The sequence below is a fragment of the Natator depressus genome, chromosome 15, assembly GCF_965152275.1.
Source record: "Natator depressus isolate rNatDep1 chromosome 15, rNatDep2.hap1, whole genome shotgun sequence".
NCBI lineage: Eukaryota > Metazoa > Chordata > Testudines > Cheloniidae > Natator > Natator depressus.
In genome coordinates, this window is record NC_134248.1 from 16,499,249 (window position 1) to 16,521,548 (window position 22,300).

At 43.1% G+C, this 22,300-nt stretch overlaps 1 protein-coding gene across 18 annotated transcripts in view; it reads right to left on the bottom strand.

The window, feature by feature from the left end:
• Window positions 1–22,300, bottom strand: part of ARVCF (ARVCF delta catenin family member) — a 431,820-nt gene that overhangs the window by 131,665 nt on the left and 277,855 nt on the right. For 17 of the 18 annotated variants that reach the window (XM_074972913.1, XM_074972912.1, XM_074972915.1 and 14 more), the window contains one exon: window positions 3,768–3,926. In XM_074972913.1, coding sequence (XP_074829014.1) covers window positions 3,768–3,926 — 159 coding nt within the window. Of the gene's footprint in view, window positions 1–3,767; window positions 3,927–14,739; window positions 14,821–22,300 lie in introns of those variants that run through there. The other variant, XM_074972925.1, reaches the window with a different exon arrangement.

Consider the following 22,300-nt stretch of genomic DNA (forward strand, 5'->3'; position numbering starts at 1 on the left):
TGATCCCTTTAAAACCACATTGCCTTTTCTGACCGAATTACACGTGGTTTGGCCAACCTGCATTTTGGACATTTCAACATCACTTCTTGAATCAAAATTGGACTTTAACAGAACTATTCCTTTAGTAAAATGGCTCTTCTACGTTCCAAAATTCCCCTGGCTTTAGTACATAGACTGAAGCGGATTTAACAGTGACATAAATGAAAAGACCATACAGAGGCAGATTAGGGTTTTGTGGGGCCCTGGGCCAAAGCAAGTGGGGGTCTCTCCCCACCCTTTCTGCCTGCAGTCCCCCCGCTCCCTCAGCACTCCTGCCAGGGTGCGGGGGGGTCGGGGTGTGGGGTCTGGCCCTGCTCCACCCACCCGGCACTCCTATGGGGTGGAGTGGGGTTGGGGCACAGGGGTTTCCCCTGCCCACCCGACACTCCTCCTGTGGGGGAGCAGGGTCAGAGTGCAGGGGCTTGCCCCACACAACCCACCTGGAGCTCCTGCAGGGAGGGGGAGAGGGATCAGAGTGCGAGGGCTTCCCCCGCTCCCCGGCAGGAGCACTGGGTGGGCAGGGAGAATGGGACAAGATCCCGCGCCCTGACCCCACTTCCTGGCAAAAGTGCTGTGCAGGCAGAGCGGGTCAGAGAACAGGGACGTCCGTTTTTCCGGGTCCCCCCCCCATTGGCCAGGGCCCCTGTGCACAGGCCCTGCTGGCCCGCCAGTGAATAATCCGCCACTGGACTATGTTCTCAACTCTTAAACCATGTTAATTTTCTACTTAATTTTATAATGCTTGGGATGTACCTGAAATAAGTTTATTCTTTGATATCACGTTAATTTAAACATCTTTTTCTGTATAGGATTTTCTTCAGAGCATGGGGAAAAAGGTATGTGAGAGTGTGAGAGAGAACAGGTACAGTATTTGTTTAAGGTATGTGGGGAAGATGGTGAAATAGCAGGTATACCATGTGTGACAGGGTCAGGCCAGATGGCTACAAAAGAGTGGTCGAAGGTAGATACATTAGTTCCAGGTTAAGCAGGTCCCTTTTCCCTGGGTAAAACAGGGACTATTCCAGAACACTCAGGAACTTTCTAGAACTAATTAAGGCAGGCAGGCTAATTAGGACACCTGCAGCCAATTCGGAAGCTGTTAGAATTAATTAAGGCTAATCAGGGCACCTGGTTTAAAAAGGGTCTCCCTCCAGTTAGTGAGGTGCGCGCAAGGAGCTGAGAGTGAGAGGGCGTGCTGCTGGAGGACTGAGGAGTACAAATGCTATCTGGCATCAGGAGGAAGGTCCTGTGGTGAAGATACAGAAGGTGCTGGGAGGAGGCCATGGGGAAGTAGCCCAGGGAGTTGTAGCTGTCACACAGGTGTTACACAAAACTCTGTAGACAGCTGTGATTGACAGGGCCCTGAGCTGGAACCCGGAGTAGAGGGCGGGCCCCGGTCCCCCACCATCCCCCCAACTCCGTACTGGATACAGGAGGAGTTGACTTGGACTGTGGGTCCCACCAGAGGGGAAGGTCCCTGGCCTGTCCCCCGACCCACTAGGTGGACCAGCAGAGACTGTGGGGATTGTTCTCCTTCTTTTTCCCCATGCTGGCCAACGATGAGGTTATCTGAGTGACCGTCAGATTTGAGCCACGAAAGTGGTCAAACTGAGAGCTACTGTCAATCTCTGAGGCAAGCACAATCCACCAATAAGCGCAGGACCCACCAAGATAGAGGAGGAACTTTGTCACACATGTAAGAGAAGATTACACTCTTCACGCTATGAGAACAAACACGTTGCTTATCAGCAGTAGGACTATTCTGGACAAACTGTATCATCCATGTGGCACCCTTATCTAACAGCCATTGTATGGAAAGGAGGCCTCTGCCATTTTTTACAAACTACATTAACCTAAGCCGTGCAAAGAGATACAATGGTAGATGTGACCTAAAGGGTGGAGTCTCATAAAATTATGCATTATAATTAGTTTATTAAAAAAGTTACTCCATTTCATCAGCATCTAAATTTATTACTTCCTCCCTGTATACTTTTTTTTGCTAGAAAAAAAGACAATATACTGAGTTCAGATCATTTAAAGATGTAAGGCACTGTTTTTAAATCTTAAAATACGAAACTATAAATCCCTCAAATAAAATGGGAGGAGGGGGAGGTTTTTAAATCCTATATACGAACTTACTGGGAAAGGCCAGGGGTTTTTTGGACTATCTAAAGATGCATTTAGAACAGCCAAAAGAATACACTCCTCAAAATCCTCAAATAGTGTAAACGTGTGCAGCTCTGTTGACTTTAGCGGAATTGTGCCCCTTTAGCTTGAGATCTGACACTCTGAACTGATATCTTAAGGGATTGCAATTTTGGAATGCCAGTAAACACATGCAAGTGTCCAACATGGTGACTTCTGTACAACTTTTTTTGGCTGTCCATTTATGTCCAAACTAAGGGGGAAAACAGCTGGACAATCTCGTTTTAATGAATGCTGTTTAATAGTTTTAAAAATAGAAACACCTTTGACCCTTCACTGGACCAAACCCTAGTAAAGATGTCAGCGTAACTGTGGAGGTCCAGAACTTTAGATACAATGCTATTCTAAGAGCTCCATGAAGCGTCCCAGAGAGCTCCAAACACACAAAACTTGTCCCACAGAAAACAGAAACTAACCTGAGACAAGACAAAGTGAGGGGAGTAAACAAGAGCAGAGTGAGTGAAGGGGAAGGAAGGCCAGTAGTAACATCTATATTCATAACAACCTACATGGTATTGACAGAGACCATACTGAATCACTCCTGTGTAAGGCCCTGTGTTTGTCATGGAAGTCATGGATTCCGTGACTTTCCATGACTTCTGCAGCAGCCCGGTGCGGCTGACCCGGGAGCTGCCTGAGCAGTTCAGGCAGCCCCTGGGCCAGTCGCACGGGCTGCTGCTGGGACAGTCTCGGGCTCCCCCCACCCGCCAGCAGCAGGAGTTTGGGTGTGTGTGTGGGGGGGTGTGTGGGGCGATGCTTACTGGCGGGGACCTCCCTGGAAGGGAGACAGTAACTCCCCTCCCTCAGCTCCTAGCTCCACGTGCTGCCTCCGCCCATAGCCACTGCCCCCACAGCTCCCAGTGGCCACGGTTTCCAACCATGGGGAGCTGCAGAACCCGGGCTTGGGTCGGAGCAGCGGCAGCACGTGGAGCTTGGGTCGCCACTTCCCAGGAGCTGGGTATGAAGCCTGTCCCAGCCCCACACCACTGCTTCCCCCCCTCGCCCCCCCTCTCCATCACCCACTGTGCCCCCCAAGCCATGCCCCCCCCAGCATCTGCAGTGCCCCCAGGGCCACGCCGCCCCCCAAGTTTTAAATCACTGGTATTTTTAGTAAAAGTCATGGACAGGTCATGGGCTGTGAATTTTTGTTTACTGCTCATGACCTGTCCATGACTTTTACTAAAAATACCAGTGATTAAAACATGGCCTTACTCATGTGCAATTGTGGTGATATTTAAAACAAAATCTGTGGAAACTGGAAAACTATTTTCTGAGGAACAAAGCAATAGGCAGACCCACACTGTTACTAAGGACTGTAAATAGTTTGACACACACAGAGACATGATTATCGTACCGCTCTATTCTATATGCCATTAATATTTTTTTTAAAATTCCTGTGTGAGGCTGAAGTTTTACTATTTCTCCCCAATAGACCTCTTATGAAAAAGGAGAGCAAGCCTTACCTTTGAAATAACCCTTCTAATGCCCCTAAATCATACTCAGCACGGTCCAAAAATTCGTACCTTAGTCTCAGTTCTCCTTGTGGTTCCATCTTCTGAAGTCACAATAGACACATGGGAAGTAGGGGTACCCGGGTCTTCCTCAACAGTAACAGTCTCCTCTACCATCTCCTGAGGCTCTTGCATCATTGTTATTGATGTCTGGTTGCTGGGGCTTTGCTCCTAAGAAATAAAAATGGAACATGTTTGTCATTTATATGGTCACTACTTAGAAGTGTTTGTTTGTTTGTTTGTTGTTTAAAAAGACGCCTGGAAATATAGATTCAGAAGGGAGGGTTTCACTGACCCAAGAATAACTAGCTGAGGGTAGGCTGGCCTGACTGAATAACCTCAATAAGTGGAGTTCATTTGAAATTGACATCAAGGACTCAGCATTTATTGCCCATTTACAGGAGACCATTTCTTCATATTTACACTTGATTTTCACTTTCCCTGCTATGTTCAATCTAGGATGAGTAGAGTATCTGTGCATAAAAAACACAAAAAAACCCCCCACCATGCTCCACAGTAAACAGGACTATTTCTTTCAAAACATTTAATCTTATTTAGTATTAAAAACTTATTTCCAACTGATAAAACACACTCTTCAGACCTCAGTAGCCATGCATAGCAAAGCTATAAATAATTTATCAAGGCCTTCTAGTTACTCAGTATGCTAACACATATCTTACTTGGTCAAAAGTGATGATAATTAAGGAAATATGGTTAGCTAAAGAATCACACAACTGAACTGGTGGTAGCAGTAGTGGGAATTTTTCCCTGCTGAATATCCTACAGTATAGACAAGGCCTAACTGGTTACAATCTCAGTTAAAAGTTGTTTTATATACACAACATAGTCAACTAGGGTTGCCAGGCATCTGGTTTTCAACCGGAACGCCTGGTCGAAAAGGGACCCTGGCCACTCTGGTCAGCACCACTGATAAGGCCATTCGAAGCCTAGTCAGCGGTGCAGCGGGGCTAAGGCAGACTCTCTGTCTGCCCTGGCTCCACGCAGCTCCCAGAAGCGGCTGTCATTTCTCTCCAGCTCCTAGGCGTCGACATGGCCAAGCACTAGTTCCCCAGCTCCCATTGGCTGGGAACCGCAGGCAATTAGGAACGGCAGGGGCAGCATGTGGACCCACCTAGGAGCCACAGGGATATATTGGCAGCTTCCGGGAGCTGCCTGAAGTAAGTGGCACCCAGAGCCCACACCCTGCACCCTCTCCCACACCCCAACCCCCTACCCCAGCCCTGAGCCCCCTCCTGTACCAAAACTCCCTCCCAACACCCCAACCCCATGTCCCAGCCCAGAGCTCCCTCATGCACCCCAAACCCCTCATCCCCAGCCCCATGCCAGAGCCTGGACCCCAACCCCTTCCCCCAGACCCTTCCTGCACTCCAAACCCCTCATCCCAGGCCCAACCCAGAGCCCGCACCCTGAGCTGGAGCCCTCATCCCCTTCCGCACTCCAACCCCTTGCCCCAGCCCAGTGAAAATGAGCAAGTAAGCAAGGGTGGGGGAGAGTGAGCAACAGAAGGATGGGAGATGAAGTGAGCAGGGGCGGGGCCTCAGAACGGGCGAGGCGGAACAAGGGTGTTCGGTTTTCTGCAAATCAAAGTTGGCAACCTTATATAGTCCACTGTTGAACAGAATGAAAATTCTCTAGAAAGGATGGTTCTCTTGAGGAAGGCTACCTGAAGATGATTCTTCTGCCTCCCAAGCAGAAATTTCTGTTACGTTTTTCCTTGTGCAATTTGTGTGCCTCACGTAGCAACAGAAATCAGAAGAGATATGCCTGATGGATGAATGAATTTCAGAAGTGTCACAATACATGGACAATGAAACACTGGTTTACAGCTTGAGAAATAAGACTTTTCCAAAATATTTGCAATCCTTGGCTAGGTACAAGGATATAACCGTTCCTTTCATTGTACTCCCTAAAGCCAGTGGGCTGTGCACAGGTGTAAGAGTACAGAGCCTAAAGCAGAATTGGGGCCTATGCTTACAAAGGTAAGTCTTACTAGATGTAAGAGGAATCTGTGATATTCCTTTTATACTTATTTCAATAATGAAATGTTTAAAAAATAGCAGTGAAATATTATGCTCTGTGTAGAATCAATTGCAATGCTAACCGATTCTGTTAAGAAATGATTGTGGGGCATTCAAGATCTCTTTTCACTTCATATGAAAATAAAATGTTGGGATGAAACTGTTCCCATGCAGGTGTTGAGTTTAATTATGTTAAGACTTCAATATCCTGCACCTGTGAGCAGTGTCATCACTAGGAAACTACAGTGTATTGTTTTGTAGCATTTTATTTAGGAAATTACATTTCAACCCCATGGTATGCTGGATAGCATCCTAGGTGGTGACATGCCTTCTGTTGAGTCCAGAAGGAGAGACTACTTTCAAATTGACATTGTGCAGATGAACAAGAGCAGAGCTTTAAATTCTCTTGTTAGACTCCACAGGGGAAAAAATATTTCATTTAATCCTCATGATCTGTAACCTTCTTTGAAACAAGCTGGTTAAGGTACCCTTGTTCAGTTTACTTTATTTACTGCTATATTCTGACATTCCAGAAAATATCTGTTATTGCAATTCGGGCTTATATTTTAACTAGTGAATAGTTTTCATGTCTAGGTACACATTAATATTAACCCGGTCACAGACTTCAGTACAGGTGTTAAGCCGGAGGTGGACATCTCAACCAAACAGGAAAGGGGACAAATCATAAAAGGAATATGCACAGGGGACCCAATTCACTGGTGGTGTAGGCAGGCCCAACTCCATTTCCCATTGAAATCACAGCATAATTAAGACTGCAAAATTTGTCAGTCTGAATATGGTTAAACCCCACAGGAAATCACTCATTTCAGCAGTTTGCAAGCTTTCATTTCTCGAATCACTACTGCCAATGACTGGTGATACATGCAAGCATTCTGCAGTTTAAGAGTCATTTTATGTTTTATCACCATAGGCTAAAGGGGAAACTAAGTCCTGTGGAAAAATCTATTCAGAGTGGCATATTTTCCAGGGAAAAAAACCAACAAAAACCATATGCTTTAATTCCAGCTCCTTATAGTGAAGCCATTTTCTCCAACCAACAGAAAAGTTTCACCTTAAGTGGAGGTTCTCTATAACCAGAAGGCAGTTTACACATTGTAATGCACTGAAAATTCAGAACCATCCATTATTCTTCTTCACTGTAAAACAGAATTACACAATATCCAAGTCCATTCGACATAATCCATTGTATTCCCTTCCCTGTAACCTTCCCTGCCAACTTTCAGATGGTATCAAATCCCCATACCTTTTAAAGTTGTGGCTTTTGTTCTCATTCTCTCTCACACACTCACTCACCCACGGCTGCATTTTGAGGCTACTGGATTACCTAGTTTCTCTCCTCCTTCCCTACATTTTTATGAGGCAAACCCGGCTTTGTGATAACAAACTTAGGAAAATTGAAGGAGGCAAAAAGTAGGTTCTTTTTGTGATATTTTTACTTAAAAATAATTAAAAAACTCCCTTTGTATCCAGGCTGCCTGTGGGCAAAGAAAATCTTTAAAGCCTAGCACTTCAACATGCGTGAACGGCAGACTAGAGCACACCGACTTTAAATGAACTTTAAATGAACACTCGTGGTTGTTTTTATCCTGTGGCTGCTTCTAAAATGATGATCCTGAGAGATTTGATATGGATTTGCATTCCTAATGTAGTGTGCTCTCAGCTGGAAAAGACTGTCCTGAGCATCGAAAGATTAAAAGTTTGCCTAGTTCAAGGTAGATTTCCCAGTGCAGACAGCTACCCAGGTTGCATATGCATAGATTATCCAGGGACATGCAAGTGAAAAGGGTGGAATGTCATCCAACCTCCTGTTCCCCAAGTTGACTTCCAGGAGGTTGCTCTTTGATCTCCAAAAGCTTTTTAATGTTCTTGACTCAAGTTTTTGGTAAAGTAGCAACAATGCAAAAACAAAAAAATGTTTAGTTTCCATCATCATGGTTTGTGCGTCTCAGTCACAGAAATCAGGATTCATTGCTACTTTCAAATTCTTTAAAAGGCATCAGAAATGAATCTCAGTCTGCATAGCTCCAAAAATATCCCACACACTCCTTTGCTTTACAGGTTTCTGCATGAAGTCGATGTTTCAAACACTTAACCAGTTCAGCTCAATTATTTAAGAACTTAGTACAAACCTGACTTGACGGACATTTTGATATTTGCTAGTCTGTGCAGATTTGTAATGGTTCAAATATGGTTCCCTCAACGGCTAGTCTTAGTGGCAGTTTCCTATCCTGTCATGCAGCAGAAGATTCCAGTTTGGATCCACATCCCACTCCTTTGCTCACTTTGCAAAGGTACTAACAAGGCAGCCTGCAAGAGGAGGTTGTGCTTGGTGTCAGTCAGCATAGGACTTCCCATTCTGGGGATCATGAATAGTTGTCAGGGGGCTGTGACAACCTTACCCTTTCCATATTGTTAAATGGGGGACGGATCCCAATATGGAAAAGTTGAGATTGAGCCATTGCTTTACAGCGATTAAGCAACAGCGAAGATTGTCTCTGAAGAGGGCTCCTATCCAATCCTCCTCAGTCGAAAAGATGTTCAGGATTCTGACAGCTCCAGCAGGACAGAGATGTTACTCTCTGCCTTGCTTTCCAGAGATCACAACATCTCATTTAACCTTTCAAGAGTGATGGTCAGACTTCAGAAATGTGCAAGAATTTACATAAAATCATGGCAGGAGTTCTCTTGTGATAAATGAGCATATTTGCAAGGTGTCACCAAGAGAAGGCACTGAGTGTAATGTATGAGGCACGATACAAGCCATCATATCTTTGGTTCGGTCACAAGAAAATCAGAAGTCAACACTACTTTATTAAAAAAAGTAGGTCCCAGTCCAGTTAGTGAGAAAGTGTATCAATCCTGAAGACTTTTCTCCTTGCTTTTTGTCAGTGGATGAATCACCTCCCTGTTTAGCTGTGCTTAAATCTCCAGCAGCCTCTAAAAACAAGCTATTGTTAAAAAACAAATGTAAGAGTTTAGTGCACTTGAAATATCTTCAGACATTTCAGGCAAGAACTGTAAAATAGTAATTCTTGTTTTGTTAAAAGCAGAGTGATCTGCCATACAGAAATATCTGAGGGACTACTTTGCATTAGATTATTGCAGTCCCTAGAACCATCATCATTTTGAGTCCTAGAGTTATCCTTCCATCAAAGTGACTATTTTATATCTGCTTAATAAAAGAATAAGCTCCCCCAGAAGGATCACACATCCTGCATTGAGACAGAAAAGTTGTTTTATTTTATTCTTTGTTTATGAAACCGTTTAAATTACAGATTACCTCTTCCCACCAAAACAGTCACTCTTCGAAAACATTCAAAGCATGTCCATTCCTGCAGTGTCCTTCTGTTTAGTGGATTGCAGTGGAGGCTACATTCAGGGTACTGCTTACTACTACAAGTTACTATTAGATAGCAGGTCTGTAGGTTTCAGCAAGACAGCAAGGCTGTTTACACCAGTGGGACACTTGTCCAAAAAAGCTTAGTGTAAACAAAGCCAAAATGTGTTGATTACTAGAAATATATTAGAAATCTGGGCATACTTAAATCAGATCATCATTATCTAACTCAATAAAAATGAGAATAATCCCTGCCTCCTACCCTTTGTCTGACTTTTCTCATGAAACCCTAATCTTTGCAATGGCTTTATATAATAGGACTACTTACATGTGTAAAGTTAAGCGCACAAGTCAGTCTTTGCAGGATCAGATGTTCAAGATCAATCTAATCTTGAATAGATACTTCAGATTAAGGTAGGGAGTGAATTTAAAGAGCAATAGTTATTGCAGAATAACTCCATATGTAGACACGCCCTTACACTGTAAGCTCTTTGGAGCAGGGACTATTATATCTTTACAGTTTCTAGCACAACAGGAATCTACACTTGGTTGGGGCCTGCAGGTCATACTGAATTACTGCTAATAATAAACGGAAACTTTATCTTTTAAGTGCTCATGTTCAGTGTGTTCTGCAGTTAAAGCAACTGTCACTTGATGCGGAGCCCAAGCGAAGTTGGGTCTTAGTTAAGGCACTCTATTGTGTGATACAGGAGGTCAGATGACGATCTAGTGGTCACTTCTGCTGTTCAACTCTATGACATGGGCACTCACAGAAGCCACATCCTGAAGTCAGTCAAGTCTTCACAAAAGAAAAATGTTCCCCAAATCAAAAAACAAGCTCAGTTAGCACATGATACCATAATGAACCAAGCTGTACGCCACAATGCACTAGCTGGTCTCGGCGCAGTTTCACATTCTCCTTGCCCTTCAGATACAAATATGATAAACAGGTGAATACAGAATGATGCCAAAGGCCTTTAAAAGCCAGTATTAAAAACTGGACTTTTTAACCACCAGAAAATCATTTTGGAAAGCATTTTCAGCCACAGGGAAAGAAGAATTTTGGAATGGACCAGTGCAATTCATGATCTGAGCTCTCCTCAAGACACCACACCTTTCAGGGAAAGAAAAAGAAAAAAAAAATCAAACAGAACAAGAAAAGTAGTAGTAATATTCATCCCTGAAGTGCAGCAAAATACACTAGGGCTCTGTTCAGCCATGGATAACTGCCCATCAACAGGGAAATCTACAATCTCTGCCCAGCAGTCTACAAAGAGAGCTTTTATGCTATTTTAACAATCTGAAGTGTCTCAGTTAATGGAAGACTGGTCAATTGGCCCTCAACTACATCTAATTGACTGGAATGATGGATGAAGCTAAAGGGGAAGCTGACCCACTGAACTTTTCCACAAAGCTAGAAAACGGCAGAAGATTGTAAACAGTGTTTTAAGAATGGAAGTGGGGAGAAAGAGGGATTCCAGAGCCACTGCCTCCTTCTTAACCTGCTGGATGACCCAGGTAATTATAGGCCTGCTGCAAAGTTGTTTTTGGAGGAGAGAACAAAAAAAAACCTGAACCCAAGGCAATAACAAAAATACCCTATTCATTGCGCTCCACCTCAGTATTTTTCTCTCCCACTCTCCCCCCTTTTCTCCATTAGCTGAAGGCTAGTGTGCTGCACAGCTCTACCACGCAAGCTGGCCCTCTGGATCAGAAAGGGCAATTTGTCACTTTCACAAGAAAGAGGTCTCGGTTCTTTATCGTCTTGTCTTGCCACAGCAAGGATTTTTTCAGATCATTTTGGTGCTAACTGAATATGCTGAGGCTTTAAATCCCGGCCATCTTCAAAGCAGGTAATGTTAATCACCCCACTGCATTAAAAGTAATGCTCAATAACTATGATGAATGATAGGTGCCCGGTGACCTTCAGAACACTGTAATTACAGATAGCCTTTAAAACTGGGAAAGAGACGCATAGAGCATGTACTGGAGCAAATGACCTAAACCATCCCAAATCTGTTTTGATGAGCACTCAGTTTAGACTTTGAATGTTGCATTGGGAACAAAATGAAACAGCAATAAAGTAGGTATGATTGTAGTTCAAATCCCACTAAGGCTCAAAGAGAAACTGAAGCTGGTGTATTTACACAGGAAGATCAGACACTGAATTGAAAGAAAAGAAATGAACAGAGGAGCCTTTCCTTTTGCAACTTTGATGCAGAGAGTCAACTTACTCTGCCAAAAGAACATGAATCTTCTGACCTCTACAGGAAGTAGTACTGGGAGAGGCATTAAAACACATGTTCTGAGTAGTGCAAAGAAAAAGGTGTGTCTTTGTGTACGTCTACACAACACACAAATCAACCTGCAGCAGCAAGTTTCAGAGCCTGGGTCAAGTGACTTGGGCTCATGCTGGGGGGCTCAAAATAGCAGTGTAGACTCATTCAGGGTTGGGCTGGAGCCCAAGCTCAGACTCTCCCCACTCACCAGGTTTTTTGAAGCCTGAGCTCCAGACCAAGACAACACTTCTATTTTTAGCTCCAAGTCAGTTGACTCACGCTGTGAGACTTGCTGCAGCGGGGGCTGGGTTTATTTTTTTGCTTATACAAAACCTTTACAAGAATAAGTAATTACTGTTCAAAACAAAACTTGGCACTCTATTGCACCTTCCACCCACGGAGCTCAAAGGGATTTTCAGACAATGAATTTAGTGCAACATTCCTGAAAGGGAAGAAATGAGGCAGACGTGATCCTTACTGTATTGATGGGGAAACAAAGGCACATCATGCTTTAGTAACTTGCCCAAGGTCAGAAGTCTGTGACAGACCTCAGAATTGAGCCTAGGTGTCCTGACTCACACTCCAGTGCCTTAGTCACAAGACCATCCTTTCTCCTAAATGGTCCATCAGCTCAGCTTCAGGAACTAGACTCAATAGAGCGTTTTTTTCCAAACACCATTTTTTTTTATTTAAAACAAAACACAAAAAAACCCCACAACATAAGGCAGATTGCATTCTGAGTAAATCATACTTCTCTTGAAATGCAGCTTATGTTGCTATAGCTTAGTATTTAATCAGGAAAATCGGTCGTCCACGAGCTCATATTAAATGAATGGGAAAACACTATCTTATTGTGATTGCACAGATAATGCTCTTTCCTTTCCACTACTGTAGACCTGTAATTTGCTAGCCAAGTGCTATGAGCAAGCCACAGGCTAAATGAATACTACAGCGAGATTTACTAAAAAAAAAAAAAAAAACACAAAAACACACACACCAGTAACTAAACACACTACGAATATTTGACTAAACAAACAGCAGTTGTCTACTGAGCTCAACGTGACCCAGGCTCTTACTTGCAGTCTTCCTAGAGTCTTCAGATGAGTTAGCAGAAGCTAAACCGAGGGAGAGAGTTTTCCTGGGACAAGGTTACATCACAGATCACTATCTTCCAGCAGAATTTTCTTCTTCTCTACCTGCTGCTTATTTAATGGTGGCACACGGGTTTGTGGGAAGGGGGAGTCCTTTGCGCATTCCTTTTCTTGTCAGACATTTAAGAAACATTTCTCCTTCTCTCCCCACTCCCTCCCCAGGGTTTGATCAGAAATTAAGATGACACACATTAGTATTTACAAGTCCACAAGTTTACACACACACAGGGGAGCACCTGTGGTCTACTACTCAGCTTGACAGATTTTCCTCTTTATGAAATAGCCACTCAGAGGGTACAGTCACTAACAGACGAGCACACAACACCAGCACATTGAGTCATACAGCGCCAAATAGTTACACGTAGAAGTACTTCAGTTTCAAGGTTTTATATGCACACCTAGAGCACACCAGATAGCTTGTATGGTGAAGTTAACTATGCCAACTGCACTGGTATAAAGGACCTGAGCAAAACACTTAATTTATTTCAAGGCAGAGTTAATTTTGAGGATGTAGAAGTGGGTTATTTACCAAGACTTGACCGAAGTCTTTAAACCACGATTTGAGGACTTCAGTAGCTCAGACATAGGTTAGGGCTTTGTTACAGGAGTGGGTGGGTGAGATTCTGTGGCCTACGTTGTGCAGGAGGTCAGACTAGACGATCGTAATGGTCCCTTCTGACCTTAAAGTTTATGATTCTACATGTCCTGGTGGCTTATATCAAAATCGGAACAAAATTCAATGCAGTCTCCCCCTACCTGCACTCTTGCCCATGGATGACGTTTGAACTACATAATGAACTAGGTCAAGCAAAAACCCCAAACCCTTCCAAACGGAACAGTAAAAAAAGTGGATCACTGATGAAAGGCTGTTCTACAGCCTAAATTCGAAGAGTGGCATTTCTTAAATAATGCATTTCTTATTCTGGGGAGTACAAAGTGATTGGTGATGAATCTCATCATCACCCATCCCATAAAGAAGGAACTGGCCAACATTTCCCACTATTAAGCACCAAAGCAGGTTTGCTTGAAATTAAGAAACCAAGTCAGCATCAGTCCAAATAACTCCTCAGAAGATGATCCATGTTAAAAAAAAAAACAGCTATTTTCTGAACTGAACATAGCAGGGAATGTGTGATCAGCTTCTTAACACAATATTATATATCCCCAGAGAGTAAAAATGTGACAGCAGGAAAGTAACTTCATGGGAGATCTTTGGATGACTACAAGTCCAGCTGAAAGCCAAGAGACACAAGCAAGCCAGCGGCTGCTTCTTTTACTGTAAACTTTCTAAAAGAAAAAAAACAAAAAAGGAAAAGATTCCAACAGAAAGTCCATTTTACAAGTGAAATGGGAGTTACTGCATTATTGTAACAACCCAACAGATTTCACTGACAATTTTTCATTTTCTTCCTTTGAGGCCAGTTTATCCTGCTTACTTTCATCCACCTTGAAATATATAGTAAAGGGGTTATCTTGCAACCCTTACTTATGCCAGCAGACAGTCTTTAGACACACAGGAGAGACTGCTTGAGAAAGTACAGGTGGTTCATATAAGGAAAAGGTTGCAACACTGGACCCCAAACTAGTAACATGGACTGACAACAAAAGAGGAGGCTGAGAAGGGGGAAACAAATGAACACTCATTTAGAGCCAAATCACAATGTGGAGGGGGGAAAACGGTAACTGAGGCACCAACAGATGCAAAGAGAATAAATTATTTAATTACGTATACACCTATGCTAAGAGCCTGAGTAACAAACAAGAAGAATTGTAATTGCCCATTTATGAACATAAATTTGACCTACTACTGAAACCTGGGGAAGTAAGCTCCTCATCCACCCCGCAGCCTAGCCGCAACTAGCAGCTGAGCCCAGCACCGGGTAGGAGCCGCCAGTCAGGGCGTGTCCAGTCCTGGGTGGTGCTGGGGAGGGCCAGGTGTGTGGGGGTGAGGCTTAGTGGGGTGGGGGTTCAGGTGCAGAGGGCTTAGTGGCAGCTTCTGGCTGTGGAGGCATGAGGCTCAGTGGGGGCATCTAGGTATGGGGGGTCTTGATGCATGGGGGTTGGGCAGATTAGGGCTGGGTCAGACCCAGCCCTAGATGGGTTTGACCCAGCACCGGCCAGGGCGTCCCCAGCCCCACCCTCCCCCACCTGATTTACCTCTCCTCCGGCTGTTCCAGGAGCCCAAAACAAATGTGCCCATGTGCTGCTGGGGAAGGGCACATGACCGCTCTTGTAGCTTCCCTTGGCTTCCCCGTCAGAAAGTCATTTTTCTGCAGGGAAGCAAAGAAAACTGCAGCTGACATGAATTCTGCGGGCACACAGTAGCACTGGAGTAAGTTATGGAGTCAACTGCTTGGCTGCCATTACCATTAATCCATGGCTAATTCCATGGGTACTGCACAGATAATGTACCCAAGACCATACATAAAGCAGAGTTCACTTTATTTGATTTTGAGCTGTCAGACAGCTGCTCTGTTTTTAAAATAGAATGGCACTTTTTGATTCATTCTGGAGTCCCTACTGAATGTATATAAATTATCACAGTTCAGGGCAACTGCATGCATTTTCCCCCTCTGTGGTCCACCAAGGGCACCCAAAGATTTCCAGTGAGATTTTAAAGCTTCACAACTCCCTAGATTACACTGCGGTATCTCTAGCAAGACAGCCAGCCTAAAAAGGTCAGCACCTGTGCTTTGCTTTCTCCCCAAGTGCTATGGACAGCATATTGCCAGCAGTTACAAGTTACCACACAGCTCTTTCTAAACAAGCACATTTATTCCTCGGGTAAAAACACTGAGAACAAACATTCCTATACCCAAGCTAACAGCTAACTAGAGGTTACCCATCAGTCCTATGGGGCCCCAGTAGGTGAAAGTCTTTCCAATCCTTCTGCCAGGCTTGGGGCCTCCCTTGTACTGGAGGGCCTGTCCATTTGCTGGATCAGAAAGGAGGCCACGAGTTATTTGAAACTCAGGCTATTTATCCTTTTTTTGTCGGTTGACCGCTAGAAAATCGAGTTTGAAGCATACATGCATGGAAGCCTCTCCAGGTGGTGGTTCTTCTCTAGAGGTGTTACAACCTGAATGAATTTACCTGATCTTGCCCCCCCCCCTCCCACACACACACACACACACACACACACACACACGTTTTAGTTCCTGGAGAAGCTACGGTTACCCAGCCCCATGCAATTACATACAGTATCTTGCCCACAATGATACATAAACTTAATAATACAGTAACATCTCCCAAAGATACTGCAGGAAATTGACATATCTAGCACATAACTTCTGCTAAAATGCTACTGAACCATGATTCAACTCCACTGATCTCAAGCCAAGCTTTCATTCTTAATGAGATTCCTCACAACTGGAGACATCTTTAAAAACTGTATGGTGGAGCACCAGTGGGGTGAAATGGGGACAGACATTCAAATCTAAATTACTATTTCCTCGCTATAGTGGAAGACAAGCAAATGGAACATGAGGTTACAGACTTCACCAACAAGGCATTAGAACAAAATATTTCTCATGTTTATTTTTTGTAGGAAGCTCCCTTCCTTTATAAAAGGGGAGTCATTCCATCCATCATGCTGATCAGGAACCCAAACAACAGGAGTTGCACAAATATAGCAATCATGCTATTATCTTCTGTCAGTTCCTTGTTATTTTTGGCAGCAGCTACAAAAGGCTTCCCAATTCTTATTCACAGAAGGGATCTAGACACATTCTGTTTGACCCACACATCAATGGCATTCAATGAGACAAGGCCAAGTGGCCATGGAGTCATTAGAAAGAACTAGCAGATCAGTGCTCCCAACAAAACCTCACTCTAGTCCTGTTAAATAAGGCAGCTGGCCTTAGGTTTGTCAGAACAGAAGAAAACAAAACAAGCTTGAGCGTCTGCCATGTGTTTTTGTTTTCACTAATTCACTAACCTTCTTACACTGAGCCCATGGCTGGCATCCGTAATAACGTTACTGATTTATACCATCTACTAAAGCCACTGCTTTTTATTTTGGTTTTTAATATGGGACAAGTAATCAAAGCAGAACAGCAATACAGTTCTGCAGTCCAGCTTGCTAAATCAGACAGTGGGATAACCATCAACAGCAGCAATTATGGGAATAGGCCAGAGGGAGAGGCCAGAAGAGAATAGGGGTCAGATGAGAAACATGAAAGAATGTGAGGAGTCAACATTGGGGGCGGGGAAGATGGGGACGGGACGGCACATGAGAGAACGAAGATGTGGAGATTGAATACAAGAAGAAAACTGAACGGAAAAAAAAAGTGGTAGAAAAAAGAGTGGGAGGTAAAAAGGGGGGAAATGAATACATCCTTAAAACTTCAATTTTTTCCTTATTTGTTAGTGTTCCTTTTGCTATTTTACTTCATACAATCTTGGCCAAACTGCACTACCAATAGCTTCCCCCCCCCCTCAAGGTCTCCAAACAATTCAGGTGCTATTCTTTGCTTTCCATATGCTTTGCCTATGTTATTTTTGTGTTTCCAATCATTCACTAGGAGTCTATCATGTACTGGTATCCCCAGAGAAGGAAAAGATTAATCACAAGAACCTTGAACACAAGCCCTGCTTTCAACTTCACGCAACCACTGAGAACAAGCAGAAAAACAAAGAATAAATGGGCATCTATCAACAAATCAACATCTGCCTTTTTGTCAGTTAGCACCCAAGAAAAGGCAAACAGCCATTTCAGTAAGACATAACCAGATATGTAAATGATGAATTCAAGATTTCAAATAGTTAAGTAGAGTGGCAAGCTAGGAAATTAAAAGGTAGTATAAAATGAAATTGTCTTACTCACTGTGAGAGAGAGAGAGAGAGAGAGAGAGAGAGGTTTGTATGATTTCCAGTCTTTTTGTTTGAAAATGCATTAAAATGGCACAATGCCCTGTTTATACTTTTATTTTAAGTTTGTGTATAGGCACAAAGCATGTATACATGAACGGTGAAACTTGTCTATCTTGTCATGCCACAAAAGTATTACTGAATTGCACTGAAGAGAGTGTGTACCCGTGCAGATCTGAAAATGGGAACAAGAAAAAACATTCTGCTCCTGCACTGGTAGCCAGTGATGTCTCAGAAGGGGTCGTGGGCATCTTCCCACTAGGCTCAGGAAGTCAGTACCTAGCCTCGTGCTACCACGATCTCTCCAAACCACATCACATCACATCTTTTCATGACTGCTGGTTTTCCCTCTCAAAATCCACTCTGTTCTCTTGATCCAGATTCATAAAAACAATTAACAGGATTCTTCTAGAAGGGGAGGTGACTGAATGCAGCTGTAATGCCCCATACAACTGTGCAAGTAACTCTCTAAGGAAAGGAAGGAAACTGTCCTTTAATCCAGTGATTTCCAACCTTTTTCAGAATAAGACCTCTGCTGTACCACCCCACTAGGCTTGTAGCACCTCAAGCTCCATGGTAGCCTACAGCACAAACACACAAAGCTTAACTGGGAAAGATAGCAATGACACTCAAATCTGCACACAAGATAGTCATCATCATCAACAACGGAGGGAGAGGCTGGCCTACCTATGTTTGAGAGCTATCTGCTTTAACCAACACTCACTCTTAGCTGAAGTGTTGTTCCTAAGGAGAGGAGAAAAGGGTAAGAAAAGCAGAAATAAAAAAATACCAGGGGGGCATGCATGTTGCAGCTTCTGTAGGCTGGGGACATTACAACCACAAGTGGCTACTTGCACCCCTCCATTCCCCCTGCCACAGCTTCCTGTGAGCTAGCCTCCCATGCCCCTCTATTTCAGGGATTCCCTGCAACTCCTCCCAACCCATTCCCCATGCCAGGGGTCATATTTCCGCCATGTCACCTCTGACAAGCCAGGAGCTCTGTGTTTCACCTGTTGTCCCTTCTCCCCTCCCCCTCATACCTTTGCTCTGTTATGCCAGGGACTCTGTGTGCTCCCCTCCCACATTACCCCCGTTCCACACTGTCTCCCAGCATAATTGGGTCTCTGTATGCCTCCCATTCTCTCCCCTTCACCCCCAATGCCAGGGTCCTCTGTGTTTCCTCCATACCACTGCTTCCCCCATTATGTATCTCCGCTTCTACATTAACCCACTCAATACCCCACTTTCTGGGTTCCTGTTTTCCCCCACCTCCACTCCCCACCTTCCATTCCTTTGTGGGTACCAGGTTTGCTCCCCCACTTCCAACCACCCACTCACCCTGCCCCTTCCAGGTCCTTTATTCCTCCATCCCTCTGGCCCCTACTGCTCCCCCCTCACTCCATTTCTGGGTCCCCATTTCTTCCACCACTCTGTTGTTCCCACTCCCCACAAGCCCTCCCTGTAAGGGTCTATTATTTCTCTTACGGACAATATCCCCACGAAGAAAGTTGAGCTCCTGCCTCTGATGTCTAGGCAGGAGAAGCAAAAAGATTCCCCTGCCTGATGCACCAGGCATTCTGGGAGCATTGAGTTATTTATTTTTTTTGATGAGTCAGACTTTTCTATTATTCCGATTTACACCAAAAATCAATAGGCTTATGCCCATCAATGCCTAGAACATCCCTGGAAATTTTGGAATTGATGCGATGCAGTGATCTGCCATCGAGTTGAAAGTTAGACCTCACTATCCCCAGCCAAAAAACTCCCTTCAAAATACTTGGTTCCTTTAAAAAAAAAAAAAAAAAGTACAGTATGTTTTTTTTTTTTTTTTTTAAATCACCAGATGATCTAAGTTTCAGCACACAGAGTGGGAACACATGCAATAAGAATGTTTTCTCTCATTGCAGAGCTGCTCCTATAAGCAGCTCACTGAAGGAATTGCCAATGCAAATACAAGGCATTCAGCCACATCCTATACTTTGGAAAGCTATAGCAATTTCACCAGATTTGAGAGTCTCCTGATCTAAACATGAAACAGAATTCCATAGAGACAGCTCAGTCAGCTTGGATGAGAGAGATCAACTAGTGAAGAATAAATTTCCAAAGTCAAGATATAATCAAAAGTCAACATGCTGAAGGAAAATATTCTATTAATACATTTTTGTATTAAAAGCAGAGACAAATAATGGAGCCTTCTTCAATGAAACCATTTCAAACATAAAAGCCTGTTAAAAGGAATGGGCTGCACAAAGAAGTTACAGCACCAGTCTGTATCGTGTATAACTACACCTATCTGATCAAGTGACGAACAATTCACTCCACTCCAGCTAATGCCCTTTTATGCAAAATAGATGGAGTTTGCATCCACACACATGGAAAACCCAGCCTCCCTCATTTAATTCAATGTTCTCTGTGAACAATGATTCACATACTTCAGGTTTCAGAGTAGCAGCCATGTTAGTCTGTATTCGCAAAAAGAAAAGGAGTACTTGTGGCACCTTAGAGACTAACCAATTTATTTGAGCATAAGCTTTCGTGAGCTACAACTCAGCATCCGATGAAGTGAGCTGTAGCAAATAAATTGGTTAGTCTCGAAGGTGCCACAACTCCTCCTTTTCTTTTCACATACTTCAGTATTTATAGTTTCCCCATGTTTATCAATTGCCCAAGAGCAGAAATCAAATTACTTCATTCAGAAAAAGTCTAAAAGTTGCCCATCAATAAATTAGTTTGCAGAAAACTGGCAAAGTATTTATTTGCCAAGAGCAAGGAGCATTACAAAGCATAGAGCTCCATTTGGTAAATTAAAGGAAATCCTCCGAGTAATCAGATCATTCAATTCTGATTGTAAACCACAATATTGTAACAGATGGTTGGTATACTCTTACAGCAGTGTTTTGGAACTGAAGAATACCAGATAACCTGTTCTATGACCCTACTGGTAGAAGATGTTACAGCCGTTCTTAATCCTGGCTTTTTAAATCTTGTCGACATAATTCATTGTGCTTTTGGATCCATAATATCTTGCAAAGCTCTGCAGTTTGCTGGTTTATAAGCCTGCCCTGCCTATTCACTGGGTGAAAAGATTTTTGCTGACTTCATGTATCATTTCAGTTGCAATGATCAGGGACTAATAATTTTCACTGCTAAGGAGTTCAGCTGAAAATACAAAGTAGAAAAAGTATGTATGCACCTGAAAGAAATAGGAGACATTTTGATAGCATGAATATATTACATTGACTATTGAAGATACTTGTAAAGGTATATATTCTACTAATGAAAACTGGGGAACCTTTAAAGAACAGAAATAGAGGTATATACATATACAGCACTAAAAAAAAAAAAAAGTGATAAAATACTGCATGACAGTTTGTGAATCTGAAATCACTGATTCAGCCATGTTCATGCCACCTCATTATTTACTATTCACAAACATCTATAAGCATAGGTTTTTGTTTGCACAACTATTTGGGAGAGCTGTTCTCTCAAACAAATACTCATTCACATGTAAACGTATATATTTGTGCGTGAATAAAAATATTCATTACTCATTATTCTAGTTTGAAAAGTCTCAGTCAAACAATCAAGGAGCAGAAACAATATCATGTGACCCAGATGACCAATCACGCTTTAGAAAATAAATAATCTAAACGAACAGTTGGTTAATAACCAATAAGCTACAAATTGTTTGTCCAAACTATTACACAAATAGTTAGTACTAACGCTTGCAGAAATCCATTTCAGTTTGCAAACTAATTTGCAAACAGTCTTATTGTGAACGCAGCCCTTCTTCTGTTTCTTAAGGAAGAAGTCAATTAGCACATCTGTATTAATAATGGATCTTTATGCTGTCATGCTTCTCTCCAGGAATTTTCAGAAACCATATGAGCATATGCAATGGACATACACTGAAGACACATTTCATTATTTCCAACATGCATATAATGAAGTCCAATTACATACATTTCAACTTTCATCTTTTGGAAGATTTGCCTTGTTTTCATTTCTTAAATTTAAAGATTCCATTCTAAGCATGTAATTGAAGAACAAGAGGTTTAGTCTCAAATACAATGCTGCACATTCTTCCAATAGCAAAAAGTTGCTTTTTTTAAAAAAATAAAATAAAATAAATAAAAAGAGGGAGCTGCACATCAGATGTACTTCCAGATGGGTATTGCAGGGGACATATACTAAATTCATGAAGACCTCTCTCCTGTTCTCCATGCACACAGCCAAGCTCTAACCACTAAAAGCTGACACATAGCTAAAGACTATTTTAAATCACAAGCAGAATTTAAGAAACCCTGGAGGGATAAATTAAACATTCCTGACCTTACCCTGTAAGTCAGGGAAACTTCCAATGTCCTTGCCTCACCTGAAGAACAGAATCCATCTTGAATTATTAAAGACAACCAAAAGTCACTAGCTGTCTTTTGCTGATTTTGTAAGTTCCCTGGTTTTATTTAATTCAGTGTGAACTTTGCTAGCATTAGGATTGCAGGGTCAGCCCTTCTGTATATTACTTATTCTGAAGTGTCCCTTTTCGACATAAGCAGGAATATTTTATTATTATGTGGCAAATTTCTGGCACTACTTTGATGGGTCTCACACTCTCTCTTCTTGGGGAGGGTTCAGGGCACCGTTTCTCGCCCCTGAACTGGGGTATTAACTGCCCCACTAGTGTCCTAGAGGAGGGGAGTGGAAAGGGAGGGACCCGGGCCCGCCCTCTACTCCGGGTCCCAGCCCAGGGGCCCTAGGGATAGCGGTAAACCGCTTGAACTAGAGGTTCCTTCCCCTGGACTACTTCCCTCTCCTGCCCTTCAGCTTGTGGGGCTTCCTGCCCTCCCTC